Genomic DNA, 19602 nt, shown 5'->3' with positions numbered 1-19602 from the left:
TAGACACGTAGAGACAAAAGAGAGACAGTGACGTAGGTAAAGGTTGCCTGAGACGTAACCACCTGATTGGGGGCGGGGGGGGGGGCAGGGAGAGACAGAGGAAAGCTTCATGAGGTAGAACTCATATGGCCACAGGGTTCCCAAGCTGGGCTCACTCCTATACCCACTTAGTGCAGGTGGTCTTGGACCGTGGCTTTCACTCCACCCTCTCTGACAGCCCTGCACACTTATGCTTTAGACACTCAAGCGCGCACACACACACACGCAAACACACACCCACTCCTGAGTATACTTTCACAGATCACATTTCACTCTCACCTTCCCCATGCTCACACCCATGCTCATGCACTCACATGCACATATGCACACAGATATCTGCACTCTTGCAGTCTCTCAAGCACAATCTTGCACACTCTCCAGCAGAGATCCCTGATGGCAATGAGGAGATGTCTACTCTGGGAAGGCAGAGACTTGCCAAGGTCATGTACCAGGGGAGGGAAGAGTGGGGGAATCCTAACCTCATGCTGGGTCCAGCTGTCTGCCTGGGTCTGACTGGCTGCCCCTTATCCTTGGCCCAAGCCAGGCCCTTGGGGTCATGGGGACTGGGGAGGCACCGTGGAATGTTCCTGGCATGTGCTGACAGGGGATTTCATGCTCCAGCTGGGCCGGGAGGAGCCTGCTGGGCGGAGACCTGGAGCTGGAGACTCGGGAGGGTGCCCAAGGGAGGCAGCAATGTGAGGACAACATCGGGCTGGGTCTCTGCCACTGACCACATTAGCCTCATCGCTCTCCTGGGCTCCTGGAGTTCTCCGAGCAGCTGTCCTTCCTGAGGGGCTGTGAGTGGTGAGAGGAGAGCAAGGGTCGGGGGGGGGGCAGGAGAGAAGAAGGGTGAGACTGAAGAGGAGGAAAGGAGAAAGAGAGAGAGACTGACTCATGGGAAGAGAGGAAAACAGAGAAAGAGAAGGAGACAAATGGACCAAGAGAGACAATAAGAAAAGCCAGAGATGTAGAGAGAGGGACCCAGAAAAAGACAGAAACAGAGAGAGGATGTTGGCAGTGGACACTGCAAGAACCACAGGCAGAGGACCCAGGATGGCTCTGAGGACCCTCATCAGGGCTCCCCTGTTCCTCATGGGGCTGCTGACCACAGGTGAGTGGGATCCTGGCCTTGTGACCCAGCGCCAAGTGGCCCTCATTTCCCACTCATGTTCTCCAGACAGACCTTCTCTTGCTGACATCCCTGTGTCCCCAGGCCTGGCCCAGTTGCCGCTCCCTGCCTCAGCTCCACGAGGCTTCTGGGCTCTGCCTGAAAACTTGACGGTGGTGGAGGGGACTGCTGCTGAGCTGCGGTGTGGGGTCAGCGCTCCTGGCAGTGTGGTGCAATGGGCCAAAGATGGGCTACTCCTGGGCCCGGATCCTAGGATCCCCAGCTTCCCGAGGTACCACCTGGAAGGGGACCCTACTAGAGGTAAGGGATCAGGGCCTAAGACCCTGAACCAGCAGCAGGGCCTGACTGGGTTCCTGACCTGGGACCCCTGGTCTCACCTGCAGGTGAATTCCACCTGCATATTGAAGCGTGTGACCTGAGTGATGACGCCGAGTATGAGTGCCAGGTCGGCCGCTCAGAGACAGGCCCTGAGCTTGTGTCTCCCAGAGTGATCATCTCCATCCTGGGTATGGGTGAGAGACCGCCAGGATGCATGAGTCCCATTTCCAGCCCTCTCCTACCCCAGGGCCCAGGATCCCAAGCCCTCAGTCCCAGGCCCAGGGTGCACATCTGATGAGTAGTGAGACTCAAAACCCAAATCCTCCTATTTTTCTCAGTGGTGGCAGCTCACCCCAGACCTTTTCTCACCAGTGCCCCCCAAGGTGCTTCAGCTGACCCCCGAGGCAGGGAGCACAGTCACATGGGTAGCTGGGCAGGAGTACGTGGTCAGCTGTGTGTCTGGGGATGCAAAGCCAGCACCTGACATCACCTTCCTCCAGAGTGAGTGTTGGTGAACTGGTGGGGCCCCTGGAGTGGGGAGGGAGTGTGTCCCTCTGAGAGGTCCCAGAAAATAGGACATTCCTTGAGTGATGGGGATGCAGGATCGGTCTTGGGGAGATGTTGAGGCCAGTGTGAGACCTGTGGATGGGAGGGAACATCCAGGAAAGGACACCAAAGTGATTGCAGGACTGCTGGTCGGAAACTCAGAGAAGAGGCTGAGGCTCCAGATGGAGATATGGGTGTCATCATTGGTGCAGGAGCAAGAAGCTAGGTGATGGCGGTGGGTGACACAACCCGGCAAGGTGGTGAGGGCATGGGCCCAGGAGGAAGGCCTGAATGTGTGGAGGAACAGAGCTGGAACTTTTCCTCCAGAACGAGGAGGGAGGGGGCATTATGTCCACCCTGAGGATTTCCAGACCAGTCTCCCAGGGATCTGCCTCGGGGTGGCGGGGGGGGGGGGGGAGGCAGCATCCCTCTAGCCCTCTTGTTGCCTCAAGGTGGACAGACAATTTCTGACATCTCTGCCAGTGTGAATGCGGGGTCCCAGGAGAAACTCTTCACCACAGAGGCCACAGCCAGGTATGAAATTTGGGATGCCCTCCCCTCAGCCTGGCCCCCAAATTTCTCCATGAAAACACCAAGCATGGAGACCAGAGTCAGGCATGAACATCTGGGACCTAATTCTTCACTCTGACCCCTCCAAAACATCTTCATGGGAACCCTAGTTCCAGAGTATCAAGTACAAGGATTTTGGTCAGGTGTGGGCCTCTGGGATTCCAATTTTCACTGCTGACCCCCCAGATCTCCTCCATGGAACTCAAGATCCTAGAGGAAATCAGCAGAGAGACTTAGGCAAGGCGTGGGAACCTGGGATCCCCACCTCTTCACCCTGACTCCCCAAATTTCAGATGATGACTCTGACTCCAGAACCCCAACTTCCCATCCCAGGGTGACACCCCAGAGCTCAGATAACGGGCAGCTACTGGTCTGTGAGGGGTCCAGCCCAGCAATGGACACCCCTATCCGGGTCTCAGTCACCATGAATGTTCTGTGTAAGTGGGGAACTGAGTCAGCTGTGGGCATGGGGGATGGGAAGCAGGAATTGGGGGTCCTGGGGGGATTATGGAAGGTTCAGGTTCTCAAGGAGCAACATGGGGGTTCAAAGGCAGGTTGTGGGGCCTGGAAAGAATGGATGGGCTCCCCAGGCCCACTGAGTGACTGCTGCTTCCCAGTCCCCCCAGGACCCCCTATCATTGAGTGGCCAGGCCTGGACGAGGGGCACGTGAGGGCAGGACAGAGCTTGGAGCTGCTGTGTGTGGCCCGAGGAGGGAATCCGCCAGCTATACTGCAGTGGCTGAAGGTGAGGGCAGAGGCAGACATTAGGGTGGGAAGGGAAGCGGGGTGGTGGTGGGGGAGGAGCTGGCCCTGAGCTGGCCCAGGTTTGTCTCTGTCTTCAGAATGGCCAGCCCATGTCCACAGCATGGGGCACAGAGCATGCTGAGGCGGTGGCCCGAAGCATGCTAGTGATGACTGTGCGACCGGAAGACCATGGGGCGAGGCTCAGCTGTGAGGCCCACAACAGTGTATCTACGGGGATCCAGGAATGCGGAGTCACACTGCAGGTCACCTGTGAGTCCTCATGCCAGCTGCCCATCTGTCAGTCCGTGCCCCAGAGAACCATCTGCTTGTGCCCCCAAATCATGCCTGTCTGATGCCAAAGACCTTGTCATATGTCCCCAGTTCTTTGTCGGGGCCAGTGTGTGAGGCATCCAGCCTAGCTTCGTGTCTCTCCTCTGTCCATCATCCCTGCAGTCCCCCCCAGTGCCATTACCATCTTGGGATCTGCATCCCAGTCTGAAAACAAGAACGTTACGCTCTCCTGCATCACCAAATCCAGTCGCCCACGTGTTCTGCTGCGATGGTGGCTGGGTTGGCGGCAGCTGGTGCCCACAGAAGAGATGGTCATGGATGTGAGGCAGTGGCCAGGCTCCTGGGTCTGAGGGAGGAGGGAGCCGAGGGCACGACTCCTGGATCTGGGAGAGGACGGGCCTGGCAGCCTGGGTGACTGGGTCCTGGCCTCCTGGGTCTCACAGAGGAGGGGGTGGAGATGCTTTCCATGTCCCTGCTAAGGTCTGGGGTGAACCCAGACCTCAGGTACCGGGGATGGGACTGCTCTCATTGCCAAGTCTTAAGTTTGCTCCTTAGCAGGGCCTGCACGGTGGCCACATCTCCATGTCTAACCTGACGTTCCTGGTGCGGCGAGAGGACAATGGTCTGACTCTTACGTGCGAGGCCTTTAGTGAGGCCTTCACCAAGGAGACCTTCAAGAAGTCACTCATCCTGAATGTGAAATGTGAGCCCAGGGGTGCCCCATCCCTTAGAGACTCCCCACCCCCACTCTCAGGCCCAACCCAGAGAGAAAAGCCCCTCTTCCCGGCTTTCCTCACAGATCCTGCCCAGAAGTTGTGGATAGAGGGCCCCCCAGAGGGACAACGCCTCCGGGCTGGGACTCGAGTGAGGCTGGTGTGTTTGGCCATTGGAGGCAACCCAGACCCCTCTCTTACCTGGCTCAAGGTTGGTGCCAAACAAGGGTTTGTGGGGTGGCCAGAAATAGGGGGAAAGACGGAGCCCTTTCTCTCCTCCAGAGTCTTGGGGAATGTTGGAAAAACGTGAGCTTCTTGAAAAATACTGGAGAGTTGGAGTTTTGGTAGGGAATTGGAAAAGACACAAATGCCATGAAGATGAAACAGAATCCTAGGAAAATTCTGGAAACTCTGGGAAAACAGAATTCTAGGAAAAAAGAAGGAATTCTAGATGAGGAAAGGGAATTCTAGAGAAAAGGCAATTAATTTCACCAAAAGAAAAAGAAATTCTGGTGAAATCTTAGGGATTCAGATGAAATGGCAGCAATTTTAGGGAAAAACTAAGAATTCCGGGTCCAAGGACAATGAGGGGCAAAGGCTAGAAATTTGGGGGAGAGACTAGTTATTCCACAGAACATTTGAAAATCTATTAATAATAAATTTCATCTGCAAGATTTGGGGGTAAGAAAGTGAAATTTCATTAAAATTAAAAGAGGGATGCCTGGGTGGCTCAGTCATTAAGCGTCTGCCTTCGGCTCAGGGCATGATCCCAGGGTCCTGCGATCGAGTCACGCGTCGGGCTCCCTGCTCCGCTGGGAGCCTGCTTCTTCCTCTCTCAGTCCCCCTGCTTGTGTTCTCTCTCTTGCTGGCTCTCTCTCTCTCTCTCAAATAAATAAATTTTAAAAAAATCTTAAAAAAAAAAAGAAAAAAATCAGGGGCGCCTGGGTGGCACAGCGGTTAAGCGTCTGCCTTCAGCTCAGGACGTGATCCCGGCGTTCCGGGATCGAGCCCCACATCAGGCTCCTCCACTATGAGCCTGCTTCTTCCTCTCCCACTCCCCCTGCTTGTGTTCCCTCTCTCACTGGCTGTCTCTTTCCTGTCGAATAAATAAATAAAAATCTTTTAAAAAATAAAATAAAATAAAAATTAAAAAAAAGAAAAAATTAAAAGAAATTCTGACAGAATTCTGAGTAAATCCTGAGAAGTTAGGGGGCTAGTGAAAATTCTGGGGGAAGGACTAGAAATTATGGGAATGAAATTTAATTGGATAGAATTCTGGGAAAAAACTAGGTTTCTAGTAAAAGACTGGTGTAATAAGAGGATATGGGGGAAGGATTCGGAAATCTGTGAAAAGACCATGGAATTAAGGGAATGATCAAAGGAAATCTTTGGAGAAAGTGGGAATTTTAAGAAAAAGAACTAAGGACAGGAAACAACGTAGAAATTCTGGGAAAGGTTTGGGAATTCCATGGAACTTTCCTGGCGTGTGGTGCTTGCTAAGTGTAGCTGGAATGGATTTTAAGGAGTGGGGCTGAGGGTCGGCAGGGGACACCGACCACTGCTAGAGCAGAGGAGGCGGGGCCAAGGTGTGGGGCATGGGGCTGGAGGCCGGGTCCCACCGCAAAACCTTGGGGCTCTAGGGCCCCAGGGTAGGCGGGAGAGATTCCGTGTGGGAGGTGCTCGATTCCAGTCCCCATTCCTCTACCTGAGCTGGGTGCCAGGGGAAGGAGGACACTTTTCCTCATCACACGAAGGCTTTATCTGCGCTGGCGGCAGCCAACTCAATGGGGCTGTTTCTAGGGGGAAATGGCAGGGCTTCGCCGTCCCCCAGTCAGTCTTTGCCCTCAGGACTCCCGGACGGTGACCGAACCCCGGTCGCCCCAGGAGCCGCGGCGGGTGCAGCTGGGAAGTCTGGAGAAGTCAGGGAGCACGTTCTCCCGAGAGCTTGTACTGATCACGGGTCCGTCGGACAACCAGGCCAAGTTCACGTGCAAGGCGGGTCAGCTCAGCGCATCCACGCAGCTTGTGGTGCAGTGTGAGGGCGCGCTCGGCCACGGCCTGGGGGAGGGCGTGGTCGCGGCGGGGAACTAAGCCAGAGCCAGGCTGGGGGACAGTGGGTATGGAGAGCTAGGTCGTGTGCGGCAGAGCTTGGGGTCTAGGCAAGGCGGAAGCAGGCTCTGAGCCTCGCTCTTCTGACCCGTTCTTGAAGTTCCCCCAACAAACGTGACGATCCTGGCCAACGCGACGGCTCTGCGCCCAGGGGATGCATTAAACCTGACTTGCATCAGCGTTAGCAGCAACCCTCCTGTCAACTTGTCGTGGGACAAGGAGGGGGAGAGGTGAGAGTGCCAGCGGTCCCTCCACTCTCTGGTTCCGGTCACGCCCCTTTACCGTTTGAGCCCCCGCCCCCACCCCCACCCCCACCCCTGGTGTCCTGCCCCGTACCTAGTACCCCTCTGCCTCTGGTTCCATCCTTGAGCTAGCCCTGACCTGACCCTACCACCCCTGCGTGGGCCACAGGTTGGAAAGCGTGGCCACGCCGCCCCGTAGTGCCCCATTCAAAGGCTCTGCGGCAGCCAGGAGCGTCCTTCTGAGAATGTCTTCCCGAGACCACGGCCACCGAGTGACCTGTCGAGCCCACAGCCCTGAGCTACAGGAAACCATGAGCGCCTTCTACCGCCTCAACGTGCTGTGTATGTGGAAGCCCTCTTGATTCCCTCCTGACCTTATACTACTTGGGTCTTCACCTTGACACTGGCCTTTATCTCCATTCTAAAGCTTGAAACTTTCGTGACCTTTATCCTTGACCCCTAGCTCTACACAAACTCCTCTCCTGCCCAACCTCCATTTTGCCTTGCCCTTTATTCTAACCCCTGACTGTGAACCCTCCTGAACCCTCTCTCCAACTTTTAACCTGACTCTGGCCTTTACCCTTTTCCTAAACTAGATCCTGACCTCTATCCTGAACCTGATCGCTGAATTCAGCTCTGAACTTGTTACCTTGTCCACAATCTTAAATCTAGTCATGACTCCAACTTTAACCCTCATACCGGTACCTGATCTCAAATCCATCCCAGACCCCAACCTTAACAACAATCTTGACTCCCTTTGGCGCCCCTTCCACAGACCCTCCGGAGTTCCTGGGGGAGCAGGTGCTCGTGGTGAACGCAGTGGAGCAGGGTGAGGCACTCCTGCCGGTGTCTGTATCTGCCAACCCTGCCCCGGAGGCCTTCAACTGGACCTTCCGCGGCTACCGCCTCAGCCCAGGTTTGTGGAGTGGTCACAGAGAAGGGTGCAGGTCTCCCGGACTGGAGGGGGCTGGCAGGCCCCTCACCCTGACCTCCCCCAGCTGGTGGCCCTCGGCATCGCATCCTGTCTGGTGGAGCCCTGCAGCTATGGAATGTGACCCGCGCTGACGATGGCCTCTATCAGCTGCATTGCCAGAACTCGGAGGGCACCGCTGAAACTCTAGTGCGGCTGGATGTACACTGTGAGCCCCTATCATCACTCTGGGAAACTAGGGCGTTTTAGGACCCCGCCCCCATGGTAGCCACACCCACTCAGGGAATCTTGTCCACTGTGGAGTCTCCTATGGTGGAAGCTCCGCCCACCTAGGCGTAATCATCCATCCTGAAAGCCTCCCACTCTGGAGCCTTAACTGTGATGGAGTCACTCCCACTTTGAGAACCCTGCCCACTAGAGAGACCCTAGGTGGAATCTGCTCAGACAGGGGGGCCACCTACATGGGAGTTACTCTCATCAGGAAGTCTTGGGGCGCTTGGGTGGCTCAGTCGGCAAAGCATCTGACTTTTGATTTCAGCTCAGATCATGATCTCAAATTCCTGAGATTAACTCCTGGCTCCACTGTGCTCAGGGTGGAGCCTGTTTAAGATTCTCTCTCTCCCTTTACCTCTGCACACATGCACATATGCAGGAGCTCGCTTTCTCTCTCTAAAAAAAAAAAAAAAAAAAAAAAAAATTAGGAAGCCAAGCCCACTGTGGAAGATCCACTTTCTTACAATCCTGGAAGTTCACCAGACCTGCTCTTGTCACCACAGAGGCACAGTACAGTAGTGGGTGGAGAATGCCTCTCTAACCCTGAGAACTTTACTTTGCATAAAGGGCAGACTGTATCATACCTGTTCATACCTGTAACTTTCCTGAGCACCTCTAAAACACTTCTCCCACTTGGGGCCTTTCCCACCATCATCTGTATGGGCACAAGTGCCTTCCCCAACCCCTTGCCTCTCCCAGATGCTCCCACTATTCGAGCTCTCCAGGACCCAACTGAGGTGAATATTGGGGGTTCTGTGGACATAGTCTGCACCGTTGATGCCAATCCCATCCTTCCAGGGATGTTCAACTGGGAGAGGCTGGTAAGGATCTGATCTTTGGTAAATGGAAGTGGGGGCTGGGGGATGTGGTTTCTTGACTGTGAGTTCCTTGGGAGGAGGGATCACAGCTATATGATCCTATATAACTATATATTTGTTGGGACATCCTCCAAGGACTACCTGTTGAATGGCAGATGGATGGGTGCGTGAGTGGATAGATAACCAAGTGAGTGGGCAGGCAGGTGGATGTGTATATGGATCAATAGGTAAGTGGATGGATGAATAAGTAGATGGAAGAACAGATGGACAGACAAGTGAATGAATGGATAAATGATAAATAGATGAGTGACTAAAGGTTGAATGAAAGAAATGAATAGATAAATTGATAAAATTAGAGAGTAGATAGACGGATGAATACCATTAGTGGAAAGATGTCTGTGGAAGAACAATGGATGAACAGATGGATAGATGGATGGATGGATGGATGGATGGGTGCATGGGTCAATGGAGACATGGAGAGATGGATAAACAGGTAGTTGGATGAATTGATGTACAGTTGCATGTATTTATGGGTATGTGCATGTATGAGTAAATAGAAGGGGTGGATGGGTGGATAGATGGAAGTGTGGATAGGTAGAAGGAAGATGAATGAATGGGTGAATGCACAAATGGATGAAGGAGACGTAGATAGATAAATGAATAAATTGACAAGGAGATGGATGGTTAAATACATGGGTGGATGGGTAGATAAATCGCTCTGAGCATGAATGGTTGGATAAATGGATGAGTGAATAGTTTTCTGGATTGGTGGATGAATGGATGGGCCCATGAATGAATGATTGGATACACAAATAGATGGATGGATGACTCGGGGAATGGATAGATGGATGGGGGAATTTTTTCTTTGGCAGATCTGTGGAAGGTGATTGTGTCTGGGAGAATAAAGGTACAGGAGAGACCCAGTTTGGGTGATAATGGAGCTGGGGCCAGACTTGGGGGCCATCTCCTGTATTTTGTGCCTCAAGGGAGAAAAGGAGGAGGACCAGAGCCTGGATGACATGGAGAAGATGTCGAAGGGAGCCACAGGGCGTCTTCGAATTCACCATGCCAAACTGGCCCAGGCTGGTGCTTACCAGTGCATTGTGGACAATGGAGTGGCACCTCCAGCCCGAGGGCTGGTCCGACTTGTTGTCAGATGTGAGTAACACCCAAACTCCTGATTTCAAGGCCTGCTACTAAACTCACATCTCTCATGTCCTTCCACATATCTCATGTTGACCAACAACTCCTACTAGTTGCCCCCCAGGTGGAGCACCCCACTCCCCTAACTAAGGTGGCTGCAGCTGGAGATAGCACCAGTTCCGCCACCCTCCACTGTCGTGCCCGAGGCGTCCCCAACATCGTCTTCACTTGGACCAAAAATGGAGTCCCTCTGGATCTCCAGGATCCCAGGTGAGTCAAGGCCTAGCCAGGCAGCACTCTAGTCCCAACTTTGGTCCCCCAACCCATGTTACCTTTCCTGAATCCTTGCTACACCTCCTCCCCAGGTACACAGAGCACACATACCACCAGGGTGGGGTCCACAGCAGTCTCCTGACCATTGCCAACGTGTCTGCAGCCCAGGATTATGCCCTCTTCACGTGCACAGCCAGCAACCCCCTTGGCTCAGACCACACCAACATTCAACTCGTCAGCATCAGTATGGTGGGAGTGGGTTATGAGGGTGTTGGGAGGATGTTCCCTGGGTCAATCCCCAAGTCTCTGATTGTCACAGAATGGCAGGGTTCCCATAACTGAGAAGTGTTTATGAGTAGGGATGGAGTTTCTGCCTGCCCTGAAAATCCTAATGGAGACTGGATCTTCAGGGAAACCCACAGGAAGGAAAAGAAGGAGGAGGGAAGAACTTATTGGCCCAAGTAATCAAAAAGTAGGTTCTCAGGAGTCACTGGATCTAGGTTCAGCTGTCATCAAGAACTCTCTGACTCTCAGGTCTGCTTTTCTCTGTCTTGGCTTTATTCTAAGTTTCCTCATAGAGGGCTATTAGACTTCCCAGGAGAAATGGAATTTTTCTCTTCCTAACAGTGGTATGAAAGTACTAGATTTAAGATTTATTGGCTCTACTCAGCTCCCATCCCACCCCTGAACACCCTGTGGTCAGGGATGGCAACACCCTGGTTGGCTTGGCCTGGTCACATATCTCTCCTACAAGGAGTAGAGTCATTTCCATCAGAAGCACCTGGCCTGAGAATCTGGATGAGTGGTTTTCCAAAGGATACTCAGGGTTCTGTATCCAGAAGAAATGAGGAATGAATGTGACATAGGCACCAAAAAAATCCACACAAGGAACATATGTCATATACATTCAGTGCTCCTATTTGTCAAGCCTATTTGCAAATTTGCCTACTTGCTAAAAATTATTTGTAACCTCAAAAAATCAATACTCATACTGCTTTCTTGGTCATTCAGAAACATGTACAGAGCAGGTAAAAAAAACTGAGTCACCCAATGAGCACATTCTCAGCTGGGGTAGAACAACGTAACACTCTGCCTTCTTATTCCAGCTTTCATACTGTAAGTAAGTGTCCTCTTTGTGGCCTATTTAGTCCCACATTTTTTGCACTTTTGTGCTTTTTGTTAGTGATTCTGCTATTTAAAGTGGCCTCTAGCCACAGTGCTAACATGTTGTCTAGAGTTCCTAAGGATATGGAGAAAACATTGCTGTTGGATAAGCTTCATTCAAACATGAATTACAACACTGTTGGCCGTGAGTTCAATGTTAATGAATCAATACGCTACTTTAAATAAGGTGTCTTTAAATAGAAACACAAAAAACAAGGTCATGTATTGATTGGTTGATGAAAATGTTGTGACAGGAGGTTCACAGAAATCAAACTGCATTTCCACCAGAAGCAATGATTTGATGTTCTGTAATTCAGTGTTCATAGCAACTTTATAAAACATAACCACAACTAATCACAAGAATCGACTATATATTTAAAATAATTCTTAGAAAAACCTGGAAGGATCTTCTAGAACCTTTTGTATCCTCTGACTACTCCCCTCATCTTTTTCTTCAAAGGCCGCCCAGATCCCCCATCAGGATTAAAGGTTGTGAGCATGACCCCATATTCAGTGGGGTTGGAATGGAAACCTGGCTTTGATGGGGGTTTGCCACAGAGGTTCCAAATCAGGTGGGTCCCTGTCAGGGCAGGAAGGGATGGCAGCCAACATGGCTGGGGCACCTCCCTGAATGACTGCCCTCCCTCTCGTACAGATATGAGGCACTGGAGACCCCAGGGTTCCTCTACGTGGATGTCCTACCACTTGAGGCCACCACCTTCACATTGACTGGGCTGCAGCCTTCTACACGATACAGGGTCTGGCTGCTGGCCAGCAACGCCCTGGGGGACAGTGGACTAACTGACAAGGGAGCCCAGATCCCTATCACCACCCCAGGTGGGAAGCGACAATCTTGAACAGGTTGCAGAGCTCCTCAAGGGACTTATGGGATGATAGAGTGAAGTAAATATTATTCCTTTTTTATAGATGAAGAAACTGAGGACCAGAGAGACTAAGTTTACTGTTGAAGCTCACACAGTGAGAAGGAGGTAGAGATGAGATTGGAACTCAGGCAGATGAACTCCAGGAACCAGTTTTTAGCCACTAATCTATTCTGTCTGAATGTGATTAATGACACAAGGGAAATTAGAAAAATGTTTTAATTGAATGGAAAGAAAACACGGAAATTGTGGGGTGCAGCTAAAGCAGTGTGAGCAGGACATTTACAACACTACATGCTCATTTAGATTTTTTAAAAGGCTTCAGACTGATGCTTAGTTTCCATCTTAAGAAATTAGAAAAAGAAGAGCAAATTAAACCCAAAGTAAACAGAAGGAAGGAAATAATAAAGAGCAAAAACCAATGAACTAGAAAACAGAAAAACCATAGGGAAAAATCAATGAAATCAAAAGCTGCTGCTTTGAAAAGGTCAATAACCTTTATAAAGTGAGTCAACGAGAAAAAGAAAGAAGACACAGCTACACCCATATCAGGAATGACAGGGGGCATTACTACTAACCCTACAGACATTTAAGGGGAAGTTAGGGAATGTTATGGGCAACTCGATGCCAATGAATTCAGCAACTTTGATGAAAGGAACAAATTCCTTGATATGACTAATGAGAACGTTTGACTCTGGCAGGCACGGTAGTGTAGTGGCTCATCACACAAAGCCTGGTTTAGACAAGCCTGGATTCAGGTCCCAGCTCTGCCACTTCCTAGTCATGAGACCCTGGGCAAGGTGCTTAACATTATCCAGCCTCAGTGTCTAAAAATAAGGTATCTGAGATCTCTGCACCTGTCTCTGAAAGTAAGATCTCTCTCAGACAGTTGTGAGGATTAAATAAATTAATTTATCTAAAGTGTTTAGAACAGGAACCTGTACAGAGTTAGTGCTATGTAATACTGATTTGGAGAAATGCCCTCTGCTCAACTTCTGTTTACTTTGCCCTATTAAAGCTCCCTCTTTCTGTCTTTCCCTTCCTGACAGAGCATCAGCCTTCTTCCTTATGGAAGTAAGGAACTTCTCCCACTCCTCCTCTTTCTTTTCCCCATTACAGTCTTCCTTCTAAGTACTAAAGCATAAAGTACTACACTCACTTTGCTTGCTCTAGAACACCTCTATTAAGACATTCTGAGAACCCAGGATCTTTTTTGGTTAACCCTCCAAAATTGATAATTTGGGTTAAAAGGACCTTCCATACCATAAAGCACTCATCAATAATAATAATAATCATCATTGTTATTATTATTATTATTATTGGCATTAGAATGGCTGTTAATAGTATTGCCATTACTATCAGCAATTTGCAGCTCTCTTTGAAATATTCCTAAGAAGCCATAAATCAGTTCCTCAGAATGGGTTGAAAAGCTTAATAGGAAACCATGAAATAGTTAAGGCTTACCCAGATTCTTGGTGTAGATTCACAATCTCTATACCCACCCCGCAGGTCTAGACCAGCCTTCTAGAGAACCTGACTACCAGCTGCCCACAGAGCAGCCTGCAGGTAAGTTTTCAACCCCTTGAATATCCCTCTCTCCCTTGAGAATAGAGCCTTCTGGCTTCCAACCCCACCACCTCTGTTTTGTGGCCACAAACCCTTAAGACTTAGCTCTGTCCCTTATGCACATCCTAAGCTCTTTCTCTTTCCTGGATGTGACACATTTTCTCTCTGCCTAATTCAGTTTAATTCTGAAAGAATTAGCTGAATCCATGCCCTGTGCAAAGCCTGTATCAGTTGGCTTTAAAAAAAAGATTCATTTATTTATATTAGGGAGAGAGCGGGGGAGAAGGAGAATCAGAGAATCTTAAGCAGATTCCCCACTAAGTGTGGAGCCGGAGGCCGGGGGGCCTGAGGCAGACCCCCACATGGAGCTGAGGCAGGCCTGGACATGGGCTGACGTGGAGCCCCACATGGTCCTCGATCTCACGACCCTGAGATCAGGACCTGAGCTGAAACCGAGTCAGATGCTTAACTGACTGTACCACCCAGATTCTCCTGTATCAGTCGGCTTTCGATGCAAAATAAACCACTTCAAACATGGGCATTTACAGCAACAACCATTATTTCTCTTGATTCTACAAGTGGCTGAACAGTTCTGGTCTGGGCTACAGGCAGCTGGAAGCTTGTCTGGGATTGGTTGACCTAGGATGGCCTCCTTCTCACATATCTGACAATCTGATTCTTGGTTGGGACAATGGAGATAACTGCACCACATGTCTCTCCTTGACTTGTTCATATGGAGGTGGTCACAGGAGTCCCAAGAGCAGCAGGACTGGGCAAGCACTTTCAAGTGCCTGATTCTGTCACACCTGATATTGTCTCATGGGCTGAAGCAGGTGACATGTCTCAACTCAGAGTCAGTGTGGAAGGGGACTACTCAAGAGTGTAGTTACAGGGAAAGAATTATGACCATTTTGCTAACAATCCCCCCCTCAAAGTCTGAGATGGTTGCAAGTGACAGAAATTCAGCTGTTGTGGGCAATAAAAAGTTATTGGTTGGCTTGTGAAATTGAAAACTCCAATAGGTTCTCATGATTTTCACAAAGGATGTATTTCTCACTCTTTCTCAACTTTGCCTTCATCTCTGATGGCTTCCTTCTCAGGTTCTTTCATCAAGAGGGCAAAGAAGTACCCACCCCCCTCCACATACCTCCAGCTTTGTTCCACTTCTCAGTAGCCAGCAGAGGAGTGTCCTAAATGTTCTGGCAAAAATCCACCTTGGGTCAAATGCTGGATGGGTCTGAACTGATCACTGTGGAAAGAGGGATGGGTGCTCTTATTGGTCAGGGAAGTCCATATATCCTCCATGGAGATCTGTGGGAACATACAGCCTAAGAGTGAGGGAGTGGCTATTTCCTCAAAGGAAGATAAGTGCTGTTAGCAGAAGATAGGGAGATAGATGCTGAGCAGATGTCTACTTAGAGGGATTTAGTCTTGTCCTTAGGGATATAGCAGAGGACTCCGATATTACCTGGAAGGGAAGTTTGTGCAAAGAGGAAGTCATTTGAGAATAAAATCAGTTGAGAAGAAAGGACATTTACTAACACACATTTGACTCTTCCAAGGCTTAGGGGTGTGGCTTTGCCTCAGTGGTTCTGGAAACAGCCAGTGGTTAGTTTGTGTGGCTGGAGGGTCCAATACCAGCGTCTATGGTTGGTGGGGAAGGCTGAATACATGGGAGGAGATCTTGAATGCCCAGCTGGAGCTCCCACCTGAGTCTACACACAGGGCTCAGGTAGGACCCACTGTTAGTGGCTTGACTTGAGAAAGGAGCCACCTGCCCTGAGGTGGCAAGAAGGAGTGGATCTGGACATCCCTGCCCATCTGCTTCCCTGGCCTAGGAAGAGGGGCTTTGCTTAGTCAGAAATGGGCTTTCTCAGAGAATGCTGCTCCGGGCCTAGAGCCAGTCATTTTGGGTTCACTAAGGGGTACCTTCTTCCCCCAGGACCCTCAGGGATGCCCCTGCTGCCTGTGTTGTTTGCTGTTGGGGGTCTTTTGCTGCTTTCTAACATCTCCTGTGTTGGGGGATTCCTCTGGCAGTGGAGACTGAGGCGTCTTGCTGAAGGTGAGGAAAGACCATTCTTCCCCTGCAGGGATGGAGGCCCAAGGGTGACAGGGAGCCCTGGGGCTGCTCCATATTGAAAGTTTCCCAGGGACTGTTTGGCCAGAGGAGGGGTGTCTCTGATCCCTTTTTCCCTACTTCCCTCAGGCATCTCAGAGAAGACAGAGGCAGGGTAAGTGGGAATATTTTTCTGTAAGAAAGGCTCTGAGGAAGGAGGTTTGGGGATGAGAGGTGTCAGAGTCAACACCCAGCTGACCTCCATACCTCTGTCCTGGAAGGTCGGAGGAGGACCGAGTCAAGAATGAATACGAAGACAGCCAGTGGACCGGAGACAGGGACACTCGAAGCTCCATGGTGAGTGAGGGTGCTCCCAAAAGCTCTGCTAACAGGGAACCGGCAGACTAAATTTCTGTCATTAACTTCAGGTTAATCATTGTCCTTTCTGGGAACTATGGAATCAGAGGATAGAAAAGATTTTATCTGGGTTTTTTTTTGGGGGGGTTGTTGACAGGTTAGCACAACAGATGTAGAACCATATTACCACTCCATGAAGAACTTCAGCCCCCAGCTGCCACCAACACTGGAGGAGGTGTCTTATCCTCGAGGTGAGTCATGATCATATCAGAGTTCCCTCTGCTCATAGATCTCCCTGCTATCTGGACAGGTGCCTTGATTATCCCTTCCTTCCACTCCAACTCCAGGTTTCACACATCTTGAAGAGGCGGATATGGCTTTTCCTGGACACCTGTATGATGAGGTGGAAAGACTCTATGCCCCACCTGGGGCCTGGGGACCCCTCTATGATGAAGTACCAATGGTGAGGAGATTTGTATCAGCAGAATTCTTTCCTGGCTACCGCCAGAAACCTACCTCCTACTGTTTATATTAGTTAGGGTAAACTAGACGTCATAGCACAAAGTCCTATTTCCTTCTCACATAGCAATCAGAGGTGAGTGACCCTATTGCACATGGTTATTGCAGAACTCAAGTTCTTTCCATTGTGTTCCTCTGCCATCCTCTAGTGCATTGTTCAAGTTTGCATAGATGGGCTCGTTCACTGCGTGTTTCAACTGTGGGAGAGGGAAAAAGAGAGTGTGGTGGAGACACAACCCTGCCTTATGGCCCAGGCCCAGAAATGGTACATTCTACTCTTTCCCTGATGAGAACACAGTCACATGGTCACACCTAACTGTAAAGGAGACTGAGAAATTTAGTCCAGCTTGACATCTATATGCCTCACTATAGTTCTATTACCATGGAAGAAGGAAGCTATGCATTCTACTGAATAATTAGCCTTTTCTACTACACTGGTTAAGCAGACAGATATAAAGAAATAAGTTTTTGGCCCACTCAATTGAAAAGTCAAGGGATAGAATAGTCTTCAGGCCCCACTCAGGTGGAACCAGAGTGTCCTCCCTACAGATGTCCCTAGAAAATGCAGGTTTGTATCCTCTTAGATTAGTAACCTTCAGAGAAAGAGAAAGTCTCTTTTCCAATAGCTCTAAAGCCCCAGAGCTGACACTTTATTAGTCCAGCTTTGGTCACATACTTATTGTTGAACCACTGAGGCAGGGGAAAGACTATGCTAATTGGACAGATCTGGACTGGTACCCAGCCATGGCATCAGAGAGTAGGGGCCATCCACTGGACTGAGTGAGAGAGGAACAGAGAGCCCAGAGGGAAGTGAAGATGGTAGCTGGGCAGGCAAGAACAACAAACACTTTGACTATCAACTACCCCCACCTACTGTAAGGGAGGTGGGGCAGAACACTTGACTTTCTGTGTGGCCTTGGCAAATGCTCTGGCACCTCTAGGCCAAGGACTTCCCTCTGTAACTGTCCCAGGTGGGGCACTGTTCTCACCAGCATGGAAATAATGTGCATTAAAATGCTGTCCGTGGTGCTGAACCATATGTGCCCTGGAAAGCACAGATGCAATCTACACACTTTTTCTGTAAAGGTCCAGATAGTAAATACTTCGGGCTTCGCAGGACATGCTGTCCTTTTCAAAACTACTCAGCTCTGCTGCTGTAGTATAAAAGCAGCCATAGACAATACATAAATGAACAAGTGGCTAAGTTCAATAAAACTTTATTTTTGGACACTGAAATTTGAACTTCATATAATTTTCACATCATAAAGATTCTTCTTTTGCTATTTTCCCATTGATTAAAACATGTAAAACCATTCTTAGCCCCAGGCGGTACAAAAACAAGCAGCAGGCTGTATTTGGCCCATGGGCAAATCAGCTCTAAAATTTGCTGATCTAAAACAACAATTTCCTCTCAATCCTAGGGCAAAACACATCTCCAGTAAGGACCACTCTACATGGTCTTTTTTGTCTTCTATTTTGATGAAAATTTTGATATTTATAGGACTAACAGAATCATTATTCACATTCCACTCCAATTCTCAATATCATGCACTTTTAAAAGTTTCATGTTTCTGACATTTTAATTATTTTTCTGACAGAAATCATGAGATATCTTAGACTTGCTTAAAAATAACCCACATGGTGAGGTTAGGAGATGAAAAGATGGAGATATAGATAAATCAAGATCGACCAAGGGTTGATATTATTGAAGTTAGGGGTGGGTACATTGAGGTTCATGATGGAGACTCATTATAATCTCTCTCCTCTTTGTATTTGTTGGGTTTTTTCCTCATAATTAGAAACTAAAACATTTTTTTTCCCTGGGAAGTTGAGTAGGAGTGTGTATCCCTCCTAGAGCTGTAATGAGGACCTATAGGGCATCTTCTTATGGTTCTAACTCCACCTTTGCTTGTCAGGGCTCCTGTGACCCCTGCTGGCTTGAGGAGACATATGAGGATACAAGAGGAATCTATGATCAGGTGGCAGGAGACTTGGACCCTATGGAACACGATTCTCTACCCTTTGAGCTGAGGGGACATCTGGTGTGAGAGCCTTCTCGACACCCTTTTCCTACACATGCAGGACATAATATTCCACTGGTCCATGTGTGTAAGTGACAGGAGATGATCCAAGTAAGGCTTACATAAATAAGACTGCACTGGGAGCTGCCTTTAGAAACTAAACTTCTCCAAAGGGAAACAGTAAATTGTAAAAGACATCTCGATAATGAAAAGCTATTCCAGGGTCTTTATATTTTCTAAAGTAAAATTTTCAGAAGTTGGGAAAGACATAAAAATAGTTCATTTTGAGTTCAATTACACCTGAAATAGCTAATAATAAGTGGAATTTGTGAACCATTATTATATCTAACTTGTTTTATTATTTTCCACAGGTATCTAAAATATGATGTATAAACTATGACACACATGTAAACATAAATAGACTTTACAGAAAATAAAAAGACAACAAAACAAGCTAGATACAAAAGAATACATATTGTATTATTTCACTTGTAGAAATTCTAAAACAGGCAAAATTAATCTAAGGTGACAGAGCATATCAGTGGTTGCCTGGGACCATAAGAAGGGAATTGACTGCCAAAGGGCACAACAGAACTTTTTTGGGGTAAAAGAAATGTTCTATATCATGATTGTGGTAGTGGTTTCATGGGTGTATAGATTTGTCAAAACTCATTGAACTGTACACTTATGATGGGTGCATTTTATGGTACGTAAATTATACCTTGGTAAAGGTGATTTGTAAAACAGTCTCCATAATAAAGCAACCCAGCAAGATAATTCTTATTGTTTATATTGAATAGCAGAAAGACTGAGAAATCTGCCTATTTTTATGGAGAACAGAGTATAGCTAAGTACAATCTTCATTTAGGCCTCCACTTCTACTGGATTAATCATATTAT

The 19602-nt window shown here is 49.0% G+C and overlaps 1 protein-coding gene across 2 annotated transcripts; it reads left to right on the top strand.

Moving 5' to 3' along the window:
- Window positions 1–710: 710 nt before the first annotated feature.
- Window positions 711–19169, top strand: NPHS1 (NPHS1 adhesion molecule, nephrin). 2 transcript variants are annotated; one of them, XM_026484331.4, is made up of 29 exons: window positions 711–1150; window positions 1253–1468; window positions 1552–1674; window positions 1859–1987; window positions 2485–2566; window positions 2936–3039; window positions 3220–3347; window positions 3445–3616; window positions 3800–3957; window positions 4196–4340; window positions 4437–4561; window positions 6199–6385; window positions 6560–6689; window positions 6871–7043; window positions 7477–7617; window positions 7700–7840; window positions 8605–8726; window positions 9710–9881; window positions 9980–10136; window positions 10232–10383; window positions 11764–11875; window positions 11959–12140; window positions 13694–13750; window positions 15693–15812; window positions 15957–15981; window positions 16088–16163; window positions 16321–16414; window positions 16511–16626; window positions 18599–19169. In XM_026484331.4, exons 1-29 carry the CDS (start codon window positions 934–936, stop codon window positions 18728–18730), a joined length of 3888 nt encoding a protein of 1295 aa, XP_026340116.4. In that variant the 5' UTR covers window positions 711–933; the 3' UTR covers window positions 18731–19169. The 2 variants fall into 2 exon arrangements, with proteins under 2 accessions (XP_026340116.4, XP_057170672.1); XM_057314689.1 differs by lacking the exon at window positions 1859–1987.
- Window positions 19170–19602: the final 433 nt, after the last annotated feature.

This window comes from Ursus arctos, unplaced genomic scaffold (genome assembly GCF_023065955.2).
Source record: "Ursus arctos isolate Adak ecotype North America unplaced genomic scaffold, UrsArc2.0 scaffold_19, whole genome shotgun sequence".
NCBI lineage: Eukaryota > Metazoa > Chordata > Mammalia > Carnivora > Ursidae > Ursus > Ursus arctos.
The sequence above is the reverse complement of the archived record's forward strand: the minus strand, read 5'-3'. Positions and strand labels throughout refer to the sequence as shown.

Coding starts and splice junctions, on each gene's coding strand:
- NPHS1 (XM_026484331.4), top strand. CDS start 934: ATGGGAAGAGAGGAAAACAGAGAAAGAGAAGGAGACAAATGGACCAAG. Junction 3,040..3,219: donor AGTCACCATGAATGTTCTGT/GTAAGTGGGGAA, acceptor GCTGCTTCCCAG/TCCCCCCAGGACCCCCTATC. Junction 6,386..6,559: donor CACGCAGCTTGTGGTGCAGT/GTGAGGGCGCGC, acceptor CCGTTCTTGAAG/TTCCCCCAACAAACGTGACG.